This window comes from Trachinotus anak, unplaced genomic scaffold (genome assembly GCF_046630095.1).
Source record: "Trachinotus anak isolate AG129_WGS33_773 ecotype Australia unplaced genomic scaffold, CSIRO_AGI_Tana_v1 ptg000001l, whole genome shotgun sequence".
NCBI lineage: Eukaryota > Metazoa > Chordata > Actinopteri > Carangiformes > Carangidae > Trachinotus > Trachinotus anak.
The window spans coordinates 10,009,711-10,026,313 of record NW_027273852.1 but is presented as its reverse complement, the minus strand read 5'-3'; the positions used below and the strand labels follow the sequence as shown (position 1 = coordinate 10,026,313).

Sequence of the window (16,603 nt, the reverse complement as noted above, 5' to 3'; positions counted from 1 at the left end):
ATCAATCAATTCACAAATAAAATTGTCTCTAGGTTTTAAAGTTTAATCATTTCTAATAGACGTAGGCCCAGCTGGAGTGGCTGCCTACACCAGTAAAAGACAAATCAGACAAGCAGATCGTTTTTTTCTTTTTGTTCCATAAATTTGGACAAACGATGTGTTTCAGGTGGTGTCAGGGAAGTGATCATCAACTGAAAGCAAAGTTAATGATTTTCCAGACGGCAAACAGACGTGGCTAATGTCTGGGTTATCAATAAATCATTTTCTATCTGTTTTACGGTTCAGCTGTTTTGTTTTGTTTTTTTTTTTATCCAGCATTCTCACATTTGGACAGCAGCAACAAAATGCAGCGTTACCATAGCAACAGCATCCGGCGCATTATCCTCCTCTTGGATACGCATCTCCGAGCCGCCTCTGTGATTGGTCGAGCTCTCTTTGGATGTCACTGGGGCAACCGAATGATGGGAATTTTAACACATGAACGGAAATGTGTCCGCTGGATTTCACTGGCTCCCTCCGTGCGGCCCCCGTTCATGGCACAAGTGAGGTTTATGGAGAGCGGAGGCAGCCATTGGACCGCTCGCACATCCGTCTGAGGAGGGAGGGTCCCGTACGGGAGCCGAGCGGGGACCGGCTGGTTACGCAGCGGCCGTGGGTCTCCACCCGATAGTATGGCGGCTGGGATCGCACTGGAGAGCGGGGGAGAAACGGAGACATGTCAGCGATGGTGAAAAAGAAACAAAGAGACGCAAGTTCTTCCGTGAAGTGTCGAAATAGTTTGAGCTCGCGTTGTTTTTCCGAGGCGGCCTCCCGCTTGAAAAGATACGCCTGCTGCTCGTTGTAGGGGCGAAACCCAGGCGTTTTTCCAGTGTCCTCGATGGAGCAAGTTTGTTTTTTTTTTTTGTTTTTTTTTGTTTTTTTCCCCCCTTCCCTGATGCATAGACAGGGGTGAGCAAAGCAGATGAAAACCCGCACGGTCCACATCATCGGGCGATATTTCCTTCCTCCCTGTGCACAGTCTGGACAGTCGCGGTCCTCGGATGCTCGTATTAGCTGTCAGCGTCTGGCCTGCATGAGGGGAATTTCTACAATGAAATCCATCTTGGGGCACCCAGTCTTTGTGCTCTGCCATAGCTGAGCAGCGGCGGGCAAGACTGTGTTATTGACAACCCGTTCAAAATGGGACACGAATGGTGACCGGGATTCGTGCGGGAACATTTCGAGTTCATTTCAATGACGCGCGGAGATTGATACCTTACGACTTGATTTAATCCACGATGCGCGAGTATAAAGTGGTGGTCCTGGGCAGCGGCGGGGTCGGGAAATCCGCCCTCACCGTGCAGTTTGTCACCGGGACGTTCATTGAGAAGTACGACCCAACCATAGAGGATTTTTACCGCAAGGAGATCGAGGTGGACTCCTCGCCCTCGGTGTTGGAGATCCTCGACACCGCCGGCACCGAGCAGTTCGCCTCCATGCGGGACCTTTACATCAAAAACGGTCAAGGATTCATACTGGTCTACAGCCTCGTCAACCAGCAAAGCTTCCAGGACATAAAGCCGATGAGGGATCAGATCATAAGAGTGAAAAGGTTGGTGGAATGATGCGCAGGACACCAGTGATGTCCAAATAGTTTAGGGATGGATGCTGGAGATTATTCTCCACACACATTGTGCTGACCTAACGGGCTCTGTAGTTGAAGGATGGGTACGGGCCTGGTCTGAGAGCTGTGCTTGGTTGGAGATGCTGTGCATCTTCAGGGCAGACTACAGAACAACATGCCTGTTCTATTTTGGTGTACCAGGTCTCACCCACAATGCTTGTTGGTAGGCAAATGTCCTTGCACTGCAGTCCCAGCATCCCTAAAACTATTCATTTGTCATTTCTAGAGTATCCTCCTCTCTTCAGTGTTTCTGCAGACTTTTTAATGTTTCAGTCTAGACAGTTGCATCGTAGGAATGACAGTTTCCTAACGGCACCAGCAGTGCTGACCCATCCTATCCATCAGCACTGTGAAGTGGAGACCGGTCTGTCTTCCAGTCATAACATGCTAGATGCTGCCTGTGATCTGCCAAGCTGCAGCTTTGCAGCTCTGAATGTCTTCTGTGCCAGATGCTGCAACCTCAGTGAAACACCCAGCCAGGGATGCCCCGGATTCAGTGCAAAAGAGGCTCGGCAGAGAGCTTCAAGGAGTCACGGCTCAAAAATGCTGTAGGGGTCGGGGGGAAAGCACACTGGCGTGAGCCCAGCTTCTGCGGTGGAGAGGCCGTGTTTTTAATCAACAAGCTGCACAGGCTCTTGAGGAAGAGCAACACAGTTGAAAGTGTGAGATTGTCTAATGTCTGAGCGCTGCTACACGGATGATCCTGATATGAGGTCACCGGAGTGAGCCGCTGATTGATACATGGGAGAGGTTAGCTGAGGCTGTGTGGTTGTGCCATCATGTTATTGGTGTTTCTTAGCTCCGGGCCAATGTACTGTGCAGACATACTGCACTGTATGTTCACCTGGTGACATGAGATGATTTTATAAAACTTTAAATATACAATGCAGTTGATGCTGCTGACCGGATCATTATTGGTGATTGTTCCCTATTGGTTAGCTCAGTTCCTGTGTTATGATGTGCAGCGACTGTAGCATTGACTGTGTGGGTTCGTCAGTCATGGCAGGCGTCGGTGGATGTGTTACAGTCAATGTGGGGAGTTCAATAGGCTCTGCAGTGACAGACTAGTCTAATGATGTAACACATTAAAATCAGCTTACCGCTCACACTGTATACTGATATAGCTAATTACTTGAAATCATGCCCAGCATAAGGACAGAGAAGTTGTGTGTGTTTTGGTGTTGTGTAAAATGTAATGTTATCATCATAAAGATGTTTATTTTTGTTTGTTGCCTTTAGTTTTCGTTTTGTTTTTTTTTTCACATGTACCTTACAAATAATCCTACAAATCTGTGGATGAAAGAATGAGGTCAACATGTTTCTCCCATATGAGTTGAGAATGTGGAGAGGTGCGCACAGTTGTGTCTGTGTCTGTGTGTTGATCCGTGTGTTTGTGTGTGTGTGTGAATGTAAATGTGTACATGTGTGCTCACACAGCAGATGCAGCCAGGCTGTTCCGTGATTTCCCACTTAACACTGAGTCTGGTGCTGCTCTCTAATGTCACAGCAGAATTTATTTTTTGTTGCAAAACCATCACACTACACATGCTCCTCCTATATAATAGTTAATGTAGTTAGAGTCCTGTTCTTTATGTGGACTTAGTTCAAACTTGAAATTGTGTTGGAAACAGTGGAGTTTCTTTAAAAATGCCAGGTCATGGATAGTCTTTTAATTCAGTTATAAAACAGTGACCCACATTCTGTATGCTGTTCTCCTTTACTCGAGTTTTTGAATGGAAGTGCACAGTGGTTATTCAGTGGTTATTCAGATGATTTCTGTTCATTTATGAAGTAATTCATTTCAAAGAAGAGCTAAATGAAAGAATGTCTAAGAGTTGAGGTTTACAGACCTCAGCACCTTCCCTCTAACATTAACGCGGTTGACCTTACTTGCTGCTAGCCTTGCAACACGAAACATTTCACTGATGGTTTCTCAGGAAAAGCTTGCTTTACTCTGCCGTTTGTTTACGGCTTTTCCAAACATACAGACCGAAGTTTTCCGCCATCAAAAGTCTGTTGACTGCGCTTATATAAACTGTGAACGTACTGCTTGTGGTAAACTCAACACATCCAGTTACACGGATACAAACAAAAAAGTGGAAGCCAAATGCGTTCTCCCTTTTCAATTAATATAGTTTCACAGGCACAGGAAAACCACATGATGTGACTGGAGCTTAGATGGCCGGAGGACCGTTGTCAGCACAACTTGCAGACCATGTAATTCTATACTTTCTGTAACCATCAAAGATCAACACGGGAAACACTTGTACTGAAACGCAGCCCTTTACCATGACAGCCAGTCATACTTCCTTTTGTTATAAATGACAACAAATAAATTAAATGATGTAATAATTATATCAAGCAAATTATGGCGATAACTGCAAAGTTGGCAGCGAATATTTTGTCTTGGTTTTTAAGTTTTGTTTATTCATTTTTTGATCATATAGTTGAAGTTTGGCTTATTTTGTTAAATGCATAGATCCCTGCAATTCTACTAAATAAGAGTCAGTATTGAAAAAGTTTGAATGTAACTCAACATTAGAATTGTATTTGATTCTGGGTCCTCCTGTTTCATGTAGTGTTTACTGCAGGGGTTAGCCAGCCAAATGTTATCCAAAAGTCTGAATGAAAAAGAGCAAGTCTTTAATTTTTGGGTTTCCTATTTTTCACTAGTTTATAGCAATTACACGATGAGGAATCCATAACAGAAATGGAAAAGTTAATAATTGATGTGCATGCCGTAGCCTCAGTAGCCTATAATTCAAGATAGCATCAAGATGTGTTTTAGATGTAGGAAGTGACAGTCCTTCGTTTTTCCTTGTTGAAAAAAATCTGGCACACTCTTGCCATTGCCCTCTTGAAACACACAGCTGAAACACAACAAGTTCAGGCATGTTCTGCTGGGCTTGTGGAAGTGGCTTGTGGGAAATGTAGGAAATCACTAAATGCAGGAGGAGAAGACAAGACAACCTGAGACATTGAAAAGACACAGCTGATCAAAAAACCGCTTGTTTTCAATGACGATCACAGACCACAGACAGATAAGGTTGCAGTTCTCCTTTAATGTTTTTGGGCTAAAGCTTTAGCCGTTACAAGTGTCCGATTTCAGTTAACGACTGTATTTGTAAAACGGCGTTTTGTTGTGTAAAACCTCAGCAGTCACACTGCTCCTGTACCTTGCTGTACTGCTGTCACTGCTTCTCTTGCCTGTTCAACCCTCCCTGCTGCCAAAACACTGGTGACCCGTCCTGACCATATCGGCGTTCGCTCAGGTCAGAGCCACTGCTGTGTGTCGCTCTCACTCTGAACCCTGTCAGCATCTATCAGTGCCTGCTGTTGGTGGCACAGACGGACTTTAGCACAGAGGCCATGGGTGCACGTGATTACACCCTGGCCTGCCCGTGTCTGCTGGAGACCTCGTCACTCCTCACTTTAGCTGCAGTTAACTGCACACCAGAGATATGTTGTAATTGGTGAGAGCATTTCAAAGAAGCACCGTGGCCATAGGTTAGAGAGGACGAAACACCTTGCACTTAGTGCTGCCACCCTGCAGTGGTGTGGTGTTGCTGGTATTGTTGATATCTTTGATCTTCATATTTCTTGTTCGCACAGTCATTTCAACCTTGTGCTAAAGCTAACAAACTGTGGAGATACCATCCCAGGGCTTGTTCATGTGCCAAGTGGCTGAAGGGATTAAGATCAATAACTGGAGGAGCAACAGTCTCCCAGTTTGTTCGGAAAGATCCTCTTTCATCAGTGTCTTTTTATGTGTTGTGAAAACTGGGCGAAAGAGCTGAGCTAAAGTTCAGTGACGGTTACTTAAGAGGTGACTTGGCTTTAGAAATTATGTGCTAAAGGCTCTACACAGTGCTGGGTCATAGTGTAGCCCCTCCCACCCCCCCCTCTGAAAAATGTTTCTGCTCTGTTTTCAGACTTTCCCATTTATAGACAGGGGCACTAGTTAAAGCAAATGCAAAAAGTACAGGGCTGTAATTAATGAGAGCAACTTATGGAAATTTACCCAAATAAACAGGTCACATCTAGCTCTTGGGATGGCAATGTCGGTCAGTTGATTGGCCAGTCTACCGCTCTGGCCCCCTACACTGGAATATCTCAGTAACTATTGGATGGATTGAGCAGAATTGGCCAAGAATTGGTACAGTCACTCATGGCTCTCAGACAATGAGTCCAAATGATGATAATCCCGACTTTTCTCTAGCGTCACTATTAAGTTCACCTTTGTGTTTGTTTTAAGTTGTTTTAAGTCCACGGATTGTCATGAATGGATTGATTTCAGGTCAAATTTATCATATACTTTAGTTTATGACTAAATGCCTGCATGACATTTCCATCAGCCTCAGCTGTTTGCATGCTAACTTCTTAAATTAAGGTGGTGAACATGCCTAACAAGTGTTTTAGTCTGTGATTCAATATATATGTATAAATGTATAAATTGTAGCTCGTCACGCTACAGCTTTATGAGAGCCCATGTGTATCATGAAGTCCAGTTCTGTTTTGTACCACAATGCCACTGACAAAGGTTAAAGATGATGTCACACAGTGCTAGTCAGTGACAAAATGTCAGTTCTTATAGAAACCAATTACAAACTGAAATGGATTTTTAAGCTTTCTCTGTGGATAATGACAAGGGAGGAAAAAAACAACAAACAATTATAAAAACAGCTACGCCACAAGCTGTTGAGGCATTAGTGGTTGATAGCTTTTTTTTTTTGGTTTTTTATTTACCATGTCACACAGTGAATGCTTAAAAAAAAATCCTCATGAAATTCCCTGAAGAGTCAAAACAGGCAGTTAATAAGCTCTTCAGTTTTGTGCAGCTTAATCCTGCTCACCAAGCACATTATTGGGAACACCTGTACACCTGCTCATTCAAGCATTTACTATACTTTATTATAAAATGGTTAAGACTGTTAGCATGTGAAATGAAGTTAACAGAAAAAAGAAACAGGGCAGATGAAGCTACACTTTTCAGGCCGATCTCATTTTTGTAAAATTAAGCAGCATTTTAAGATGCGCATTTTCCAAAAGCTCACTTATGTTCTTATTACAACCTTTCTTTCATGAACGAGTTTCAATGAGGTCAGTACTTCAGTGCAAAACTACCCAGTATTGTTCCTACTAAAGTGCTTCATGAGTGGATATGCTGAAGTAAGTTAGTCATCAAATATTAACAACAAACTCAAACATTACACGTATGGTAGTCTAATTTGATTTCTAAAGTTACACGTTGATTTTTTTTTTTCTTTCTGACATTAGGCTGGTAAGTCTAGTGTCAATACTGGAGTCATGTCCTCAGTGTAAAGCATCAGACTTCAGCAGACAATGTAGAACATGTCGCCTGGGACATATTTCGCTGTAAAACTTAGGAATGAGTCTGTGGACTATTCAAAGCTTATTCCTCTCCTTTATCACCGCTCTCTTATGGAAAGGCAATCTGAGCACATTTTCGATTTAGTGGAACTCTGAATTTCAGATTTTCAATCTTGTACTTTGCACAGTAAGAGGAGGAATTTGTTTCAGACGGCATAATTACCCCCAGGGAGCTCGTAGTCTGCCCCATTATTGCTGTAATACATCAGATCCAAGGATGACTGTGGAGTCTGTCAAGTTCAGTACTCATTTATCTTGTCCATTTCAACATTTCTTGGCCAATGTCTCTACCATCTGTGAATAACATCAGATTTTGAAGGTAACGAGAAGCAGAGAATTAGTTTTCATAACCCTCAGAGAATCCAAGAGACTAAGTCGTGATGCTGTCTTTTTTGACTTTTCACCGATCACTTTAAAAAGCAGAAATCTTCATGTGGTTGTCGTGGCATGTTTACAAAATTCCTATTCCTGATTAAGTCTTTCTTTGTCCTGGTTTCATCGCCCAAAGAGAGGAGCTTATTGCTACTCTCTGACTCAGCTGAATTCTCTCCACTGTCTAAACTGAGGACCCTCCTCAAAAGGGCTGTTGGGAGGAGGCCCAGCACACAGCCTGTTTCCTCCCTCGTCCTGACTGTGTTGGCTGGAGTCAAATCCAGAGACTCTTGGGCCGCCAGGTCCCACCGTCCGTCAGCGAGGCCTGTGTGAGTTGATGCATCATGCATTATAGATAAGGTGTGTCTGGGTGAGCTCACATGGGTGTTTGCAGTCAGAGTGCTCCAGTGCGGGCGCCGTCAGGCTCACAAGCTGAAGGCTAAAGCGTGACGTGGTGTTTGTGCTGTTTGTGTCACAGCACAAACACAATCAGACTCAGTTCTTCATTTGTGTTTTGAGGCATGTGTCTAAACCATATAAACAGCTCTGTATGAGTTTTGTGTTATGGACAAGCCTTGCTTCCTTGCGTCAGCCACTATTGGGTCCAGACACAGTGCGGCCGACACCCTTTATGCTGAGGCCCTGGGAGCCTCAGTATCCGTGGCAGCCACCACCTCACACCTCTGGGGACTGCCGGTTTCCTCCTCTGTTATTATGGCTATATATAGACCCTCTTCTTTGGTACCAGATGTCTTTGTGCTGTGCTCCTGTTATGATGAGGCCTAAATGAGCTGTTTAACTTAGATACAGTGGACCAAGTCAAATCCTCCACTATGGTTAAAAGAGGAAAACACACTTGGATGTTTGACATGACTCTTTTGGAGAGACTTTACTTGAATTCCTCATGCTGTGTGGGACACCTGTGATAATTACAGTTAGTTTGTTATATTTGCATATATATATATATATATATACATACATAGATATGCATGTATATTTGTTATGGTGTCTGAGGTTTGACGTGTAGGAAGCTCTGGTGACTGCAGAAGTGTTTCTCATGTCCCCAGTGGATTGAAAATCTGTATGCATTTAACTCTTGTCTGTAACACCTTCAAACAGAAGTGGTAATTTGACAATGACAGTATTGATAGTAATTACTGTAATATAGAGCTGAAACAATTGGTCAATTAATTGATTAGTCAGTAAAGGGAAAATTAATCAGTAACTATTTTGATGATTGGCTAATCGTTTGCAAGATTTTTCACGCAAAAAAGTCAAACATTAGCCGGTTCCAGCTTCACAGTGGTGACTAGTTTTGCTTGTCTTCTCTCATGTTAAACTGAATATATTTGGGTTTTGGACTGTTGATTCATACAAAACAAAACATTTGAGGATGTCATCATGGGCTCTACAAAATTAGTTTGCCATTGTACAGACCAAACAGTTAATACAGTAGAATATGGAAGATTAATTGATGTTATATTATTTAAATAATGATAGTTTGCTTAAAACTCTCATTTTAAAGCCTTGACCTCAGTTACCAACCATCTGAAAGTGTGCCTTTTCTGGAACAAGAAGCATTTGGGGCAGGAAAGTGAGAGCTGGGATGAAACAGCATGTGATGGTAGATAACATATAAGATAGTTAGGTGGCCACAGGCCTCCTTGAGAGATTAGAAGCAGGAGATTTGAGTTAAAACTACAGCCTGGGGCAGAAGAGGAGATACCCAAATGGTCCTATTACCCCAACTAAACGCTGAGCCCCCTGTGGCTTCTCCTAAATGGATGCAGCTATAAAAGTAAAGGGTCTGCCTTTCAATCTGCTCGCCCACATCTATGTTTAGGGTTGTTTTTTCAGTGAAGGTGGAAAGGGAATACAAGGTTCCAGGCAAGAAGGGCCTACAACCAGCCAGAAGTGGTTCAAAATAGTTGTGAGGAAAATCACGGCCCCGCTGTTTTTATATAGACAGGAGGAATGCAGTGAATGAGATCTGTCAGCTCTGTGCTGTACTTTCTCATTCAAGTTGCCTCCAAGCTCAAAGAGGAACACACCGACCAACCTCTGAGATCATCTCTTAAATCCTGGTAGTTCCTCTCGGCTGGTGAGCCGACCCTGAGAACAGGACAGGATTGAGATTAAAGTTTGCTCTGGATAATGTATTCATGACTAGATCAAAGTTGGCTTCCTATTCTCGGCAGGTTTAAGCTTATTTAATGCTGAAACCTGCAGCCCCTGGCCTCTGAGAGATGCTCAGGCTGCCCGACTTGGAAAAGTATCACACTTGCTGCTTGTGCAGTCGCCCTGTCTCTCCAGCGTTAGTCCTATCCGTGTATACCTGTTACCATGGCAATCAAGCATGAGGACGATTTTTTTCCCCTATACATAATTTAGAGGCTTGTATATTTCATAGAGCGAGGGCAGCATGTGAAAACCCTAATGATGTTGGTTGCTGTGCGGGGGCATGACTGCGGGCAGATGTTGCTCAGGGTCGCAGACAGAGTCACTTCAACTCAGCGGGTCCAAAAGATTGAACTGCCAGCTTCATGCAGCTAAGGATGAAAGAAATAACCTGCTGCTTACCAAAGGATGTGAATACGCATGATCTGCTACCCCTCTGATGTTTTTGATCTTTGTTATCTCTTCTGATGTGTACAAACAGGCTCAGAGGCCCACCCTGCTTCCCAATATCAGAACTGATGTAGTGATTATATTGGTGAAACTGCGTCACAGCCCTTCCTCTTCGTAATTATAGTGCAGTAGCCTATTTAGTTGAACTGACCGTCTCCTCTGGCTGCCCACTAAGTAGTCCAGTTCCACAGTGACATGTTGTGCCCCAGCAACATGGCAGGGAGTTCAGAGCTCAAAAGATTATGAGAACTTCCTATCCTCAGGGGGCAGAGCTATACTACTCATCTCCCGTTCTCCACTGGGTCAGGCTTCAGACTTACTATATGAGGCAGGGTGGGCGGCGTGAAGGTTCAGCATTTAGCACCTCACAGCAAAAAGGTGCTGCCCTGATTCAATATGCGAAAAGCTTCCTCCCTCAGTCAAAGACCGTGTGTACATCAAAGTAGAGCCTTTAAAAAAAAAAAAAAACACACATCATTTTCTTTCCATTTTGGCCATCCACCCACAGTGAGCCCACATTTTGCGCTCAACTGAGCTTTTTGAAAATACTTTACCAAGTGGGTGATTTTGAAACAGCCAGACTGATGTTGTAGTGCAGCGTAGCAGAGGAAACTATGCTCTCTTGACATCTGTTTGTCAGCCTTTGCTAAGAACAAATATTTTTTCCTCCAACTTTCTCTGTGATCCCTCATTTTTGATTCTCATCCTTTTACCGTTTTTCACTGAAAAAATAAACACCTGAATTCTTTTAATGAAACGGTTCTATTTAAGTTGATTTTCGGGCAGATACCTTCAAGCATTCAAAAATATTGCTTTCTGCTGGGAAAAAAATAACATTGCATTTGCATTGCATTGCACACTGCATTTTTAACAGTAAACAAAGCAATCACTTATCAGCAGAACAGCCCAGAAAGTGAAAGTAAAAAGACAAGTAAGAGGGAGACAGATGGTAGTCAGAAAACAAATGAGCTTTTGAGTGTGTGGTCCCTCAAAGTAAAATGTACTTAGTGGTGTTGTTAAACTTATATTTTGTGTGACTGAATCTTCATCAGTAATACAACAATTCAAATAACTTCTCTATATGATGCCATCACTGAAAACTAAATGATGTCAGAGACATGATGTGACGGTGTCATGAAATGTGCTACGTAAACCTAAGAAAGAAAGATGCAGATGACAGAATGGTTGCTTGATTTTGCTTGCAATTAAATATTCCATGTAAATAAAATCGCCTTGCCTGGCGAGGACTGACTTTGTGTATCTGACTTTTCATTCAACTACACTCTTTATCATAATTTGGCTTTGATACACCATTGGGAAGTTGCCAAGTTTCATTGAGCCAAAAGAAGAAAAAAAAGATCGATGTTTTTCTGTTTTGGCACTTCAGTGTGATCTGCAAACTAAAGCGAGCACAAATGACAGCCAGAGAATGTCTAAAGCTTTAATGCCATTTTCATATTTATTTGTTGTCTTCAAATCATGACAATGAGACTAGGGCTGGGCAAGAATGTAGTACTCATTATTCCATATAATCTTGGTCCTATCATTAGCTCTGGAATAATGTAGAATACATTTAAAAAGTTAGGATTCCATTTGATTTTGATAACACACATTAGATTTTTTTTTCTTGGATTTGTTTTAAACACCACAGTCAATGTACTGTACTTATATATATATCCAGGTGTGTTCATGTGTTTATGCCTGCATATGAATATTTAGTAACTGTCACAATATAAATTTCATCTATATCACTTTTGCCTAATGCTGCCTGGCTTCCTTGAACAGGGAGAAGCAGGTCAAGTAAATGAATAAATGACACTGGATTGTTCATTGTTGCCATTGAAGGAAAGACTGAATGACTGTTTTAAAGGGTCTTGTTTCAGTACTGTGCTACACAGAAAATTTATGGAATTATGGATAATCAAATAATAGCATTAAGTAAAGGACTTTCTCATGGAAAGTGTAAAGGTTTATTCAGCAGTGCAATTAAAACCCACTGGAGCATAAAGCATGTGTTATTACCAAGTTCTGAAAGGCTAATTGCCTGTTAAACTGTAAGTTCAGGAAAAATGTGAGGACACAAAGACACACTGATTGCCTCAGCGTCAGTCTCATTCATGCGTCTGTGTCTGTCCTCAGGTACGAGAAGGTTCCTGTGATCCTGGTGGGGAACAAAGTGGACCTGGAGAGCGAGCGGGAGGTATCGTCCAGTGAAGGCCAGGCCCTGGCCGAGGAGTGGGGCTGCCCGTTCATGGAGACATCAGCCAAGAGCAAAACCATGGTAGACGAACTGTTCGCTGAGATCGTTCGGCAGATGGACTACGCCGCCCAGCCAGACAAGGATGACCCCTGCTGCTCTTCTTGCAATATACAATAGCCCCAGGGGCCTCCAGGAACAGGCCAGGCAAAAAAAAAAAAAAAAAAGTCTACTTACGACTCGCAGCAGAGAGATACACACTTGGACATACACACACACACACACACACACACACATATGCACATGCCAATTAAACGGAAGATAAATTCATGGTTGAACGCAATGGATGTTAACTCTATGGAGCATAAAATCTGCAGTGACATGATTATTAATAACAACATGTGAGTAACGAATACGTTTTGAATGAAGAATGCCAGGAATTTGCTGCAAGAGAAATTGACAAATGACAAAAAGGAACGTGCCCTCGCCTTATGTTACTCTCTTTTGTTGTTAGATTTTATCCTCTCATCAGCAAAGAATCACAGATCAGGATCACTTATCTTTAGGTTGTTAAACAATCTGATAGAAATGGTTTTGGCTGTTTCGCATAAAACACCAATATGCATTTTCTTTTTTCTTTTTTTTTTTGTTTTGTTACCATGACTCGGTCGCAAGTAGCTACTGTACGCTAACCCGATAACAGAAGATTTCTGGGATCCAGTTATTTCCAACATAAAGGAGTATTTGATTTGCAGTATGTACAGTTTGTTTCACCCAGCTCTGTCTGTATGGTTGGTGTGTTAGTGGGAGGTTTTTCTACTCATCACAGGGCTGAACCAAAGAGGTGACCTGAAAGCACCTCCATTTTCTTATATATAATTTTTTTTTTTCAACCGTTAAAAAAAAGGAATGGAGAGAAAATGGTGGATAAGTCAGTGTCTTTTCCTGAAACATTTGGTGCAGTTATCTCTTTCCTATTTTCTCACTTTGAGATATAATAGCAAACATAGCAGAGTCACATATCGTGTGATGTTTTGTTTTCCTTTCGGGGAAGACTGACAGCAGATTGCTGAGTAGTGGTATAACTAACTGCTTCATCCTGATGGGACAAATAGTTCATCTTTTCAGTGTTTGAATATCTCTACAGACGATCTCTCTAAACTCTCTTCAGGAATGGGAGACATTTAAAGTGAAGATGCCAACATTTGTCATACTTTGCATTTGCTTTTTCTCTCCTCTGGTATCAATGCGAAATGGGGTGCTCAAGAGTTTCAATATCCTGATCCCATTCTTTATGTGCTCAGAGTATTCAAATCCATAGTAACAAATAGTAACGACGAAGGCGATGATTATAAGAATAATAAATGGTAGTGTAAATATTTTGTATTGAAAGTGCCAGCTCCTATGAAGACACTGACTCAACACATGTGGAATTGTCAACTGTATGCATGGCTAGTAAACAAAAAAAGGACTCTTATTGTTTGAGATTAATATAGGCTGTGGAAATGTGCAAACCAAACACATACACTTCTGGATCTGGACATTGTCTCGACTGTACATCTATGTTGCCACGGGAACCAGACTTTCCCCGTGTAACCATTTTCATTGTTGATTTTCTATTTTTTTATGTGACCATTTACTCTTTATTCCCTCTATGAATGGTGACACTGTTACATTTGACACCTAAACAATAAAAGTGCGTTCAACACTCAACTGAGGCTACCAAGCTTGAGTGAAATGAAAGTGAATGGACTGACATGCTCATTCCTGTGTTCTATAACCACATTGCTTATTTTTTCTGTGCTTTTTTCTACTCTACGTAATAACTATTTGAACATTTCTCTTATATTTCACAGAGGCCTTACCCTCTAAGAGGTCTTAACCATTCTCGTATAAAGCAGAGGTTTTCAAAGTCTGACACTAGATGCCCCCCCTCAGACAAAATTGTGGCTGTTACTGTTATAACCCTGTTTTATAGCTTTTATTCATCTGCATTCTGGTAAATTGGCACCATTAAAAGTATGCCGAATTAGCTGTAAGCACTTGCTGTTTATGATGTATCCCCTGATGTACTGACAACATTGAGTGGATTACTTTGATACTAAATAAAACTTAAAAACGTGATGATTCTCAGGCAAGTTCAGGACATATAGGAAGCGTCATCTTTTTTTCTGTGACTTCCAAGTGGATTTATGGAAGTTTATTTATGACGGACAAGAGAGATAATGATATCCTCAGGGAGTGTAGTCCCACCGAGTCTTATAATATGTGAATTGACAACACTTTGAAAACCTGTGCTTTACATGTTGAGAATGTGCCACAAACATCTTGACAACACTGGGCCCTGCTTTCTCAGCAGTTGAAAAGCAACACAAACACATGTTTACGTGACTACTGCTGCAGACGAGGACCACCTTGCTTCCACCCTCTGCTTTTTGATGCTGCACCACCTGCCTGGGTCTCAAGGAGGCAGCTAATCTACATTCATTCCGTTACATCTTCTTGGGGGCTCGGTATGCTTGCTTGGTGGTTCCAAGCATAGACAACGTAGACACAGCCATGTAATTTGGTACAACAACTGGTTGACTTACAGAAATAGAAGTTATTGACTTCCCTTGCCACTGAGACTTTGGGTAACATGAACACAATGTGAAGCTGAGTGAATGGAGTGAAACAAAGTATGATTTAGTCTGATTATGAGGCTTTTTTGTAAAGCAATAAGCCCTTTTCACCCAATGATTACTGTCTGTGACAGGGCAAACCAAGACTTATATCAGTCACCTACACAGAGCGTACATTCAAAACGCTATTGACATTTGTAACTATTCTAAATACTGAAATTCCACCTCAGAACTCAACTGTATGTAGTCACATGTCTAGATAAGAACTGTTAGCAGTCTTATGTTGTTTGACATCTCCCATAAATCCCTGATGTTCAAAGGCTAAACATCACAGCTCAACAGAGGAGGCGAGAAGAGATGGTTTTTTTAGGCAGCATCATGACTTCAGCTCTCTTTAACACTTTAGTGGCAAGCGCTATGTATGTTAAAAACTCACCGCTGTGAGAACAAAACGTTACTACAGCTTCGGTTGTTTTGACAGTTGCAGTAGATGCCAAATGCTGTTCGAATTGCATGCGACTCATGACCAGTGATGCAGATGTACGATTTATCAAATGTTTAAATGAAGGACACACCGAGACAACTCAACTGCACCAAACTCCTCACAGTCATTCACCACCAAGCACTTTGTCCAGTTCCCTTTCAGCTGCCCAGAGGCCAGCTTGTGGTTTGGATAGTGTAGGACAAGAGGATGGTAGTGTTTACCTCCTATAGGCATTGTCTGTTTTTTTTTTCATGGTGCCTATCTTCTCTCAGTTCAAGCCAAGGAGAGAGGTGGCAATTCTTTCAGCTAGCCACCTCTCTCCCCGGCTTGAATTGAGAGCCGTGATGCTGCTCACTGGGCTTCTGACACTGAAGATAACTGAGGAAAGCTTCCTCTTGAGCTCGGTAGCCCCAGGCAGCACTGTCTTCTTCCCTAACACAAAGTCTTTTGGTGGTTTGCAGGAATGTTAGACTCGGGAAAGATATCCAAACACCGTCACTGCATTATTCCAGCTAGACTCAGCCAAGGTATACGGCTGTTTGGTTTTACTGGGTCTGATGGCGGCTGCTTCAGCTGTGGGTTGTTCAAAGGCCTGGCCTGGTCTGAATATGTCAGCACCCTTGTCACTGTAGGTGGCTATATGTGGCACTAGCTGAAATAAAACTGTCAGGGACTTTGGCAGCTCTGTCCATGCACCAGTCTCAGTCTCTCTCTTTTCCCTCTGATAATAAGAAGTAACTCTATGGCCTGATCCTGTTTTTCAGCCTGTTGTCATAAAGGCTGGATTTCAATTGATGCCAACTGACATTTCTGCCTTGTTTGCCCTCCCCCTCTTTAGTTAAGGAGAATAGGGGTTGTATACTTACTGATTGTGCTCTCCACACTAACTCTGTGAAACACACACGGGTGTAACATACCTCTAATCAGCTATTTGTTTGCATCTCTTTTTTTCTAGCATTTCAGACAGCAGGGAATGGTCTGTCTAAAGCTTGTTCTAAAGATATCCAAACTGTTTTTTTTTTGTTTTTTTTTTTACCATTCAGCAACAACCGCTCCTATGAGGCTTTTAAAGCTCTACTTTGGCTGAGACTCATGGGAAAGGCCAACAAAATAACAGTCGTTTTATCTCTGTTAAATGTCAGTCTGCTCAAATTTTACTGTCCAGTACAGTAGAAGCTACTGGTTTAGCTGAGAGTATGGACAAAAACCCTTGTTCATTTTTTAAGGACGACAAAAATCCACTGAGA

At 42.2% G+C, this 16,603-nt stretch overlaps 1 protein-coding gene across 1 annotated transcript; it reads left to right on the top strand.

The window, feature by feature from the left end:
* Positions 1-406: 406 nt before the first annotated feature.
* LOC139619837 (ras-related protein Rap-2a) lies at positions 407-14,007 on the top strand. Its single transcript, XM_071474949.1, has 2 exons — positions 407-1,591; positions 12,194-14,007. Exons 1-2 carry the CDS (start codon positions 1,278-1,280, stop codon positions 12,429-12,431), a joined length of 552 nt encoding a protein of 183 aa, XP_071331050.1. The 5' UTR covers positions 407-1,277; the 3' UTR covers positions 12,432-14,007.
* The last annotated feature ends 2,596 nt before the right edge of the window (positions 14,008-16,603 follow it).

Bases quoted from the DNA above. Each gene is read 5' to 3' on its own strand.
- LOC139619837 (XM_071474949.1), top strand. From the start codon at position 1,278: ATGCGCGAGTATAAAGTGGTGGTCCTGGGCAGCGGCGGGGTCGGGAAA. The intron at 1,592-12,193 runs GTTGGTGGAATG...GTCTGTCCTCAG, and splicing joins CAGATCATAAGAGTGAAAAG to GTACGAGAAGGTTCCTGTGA.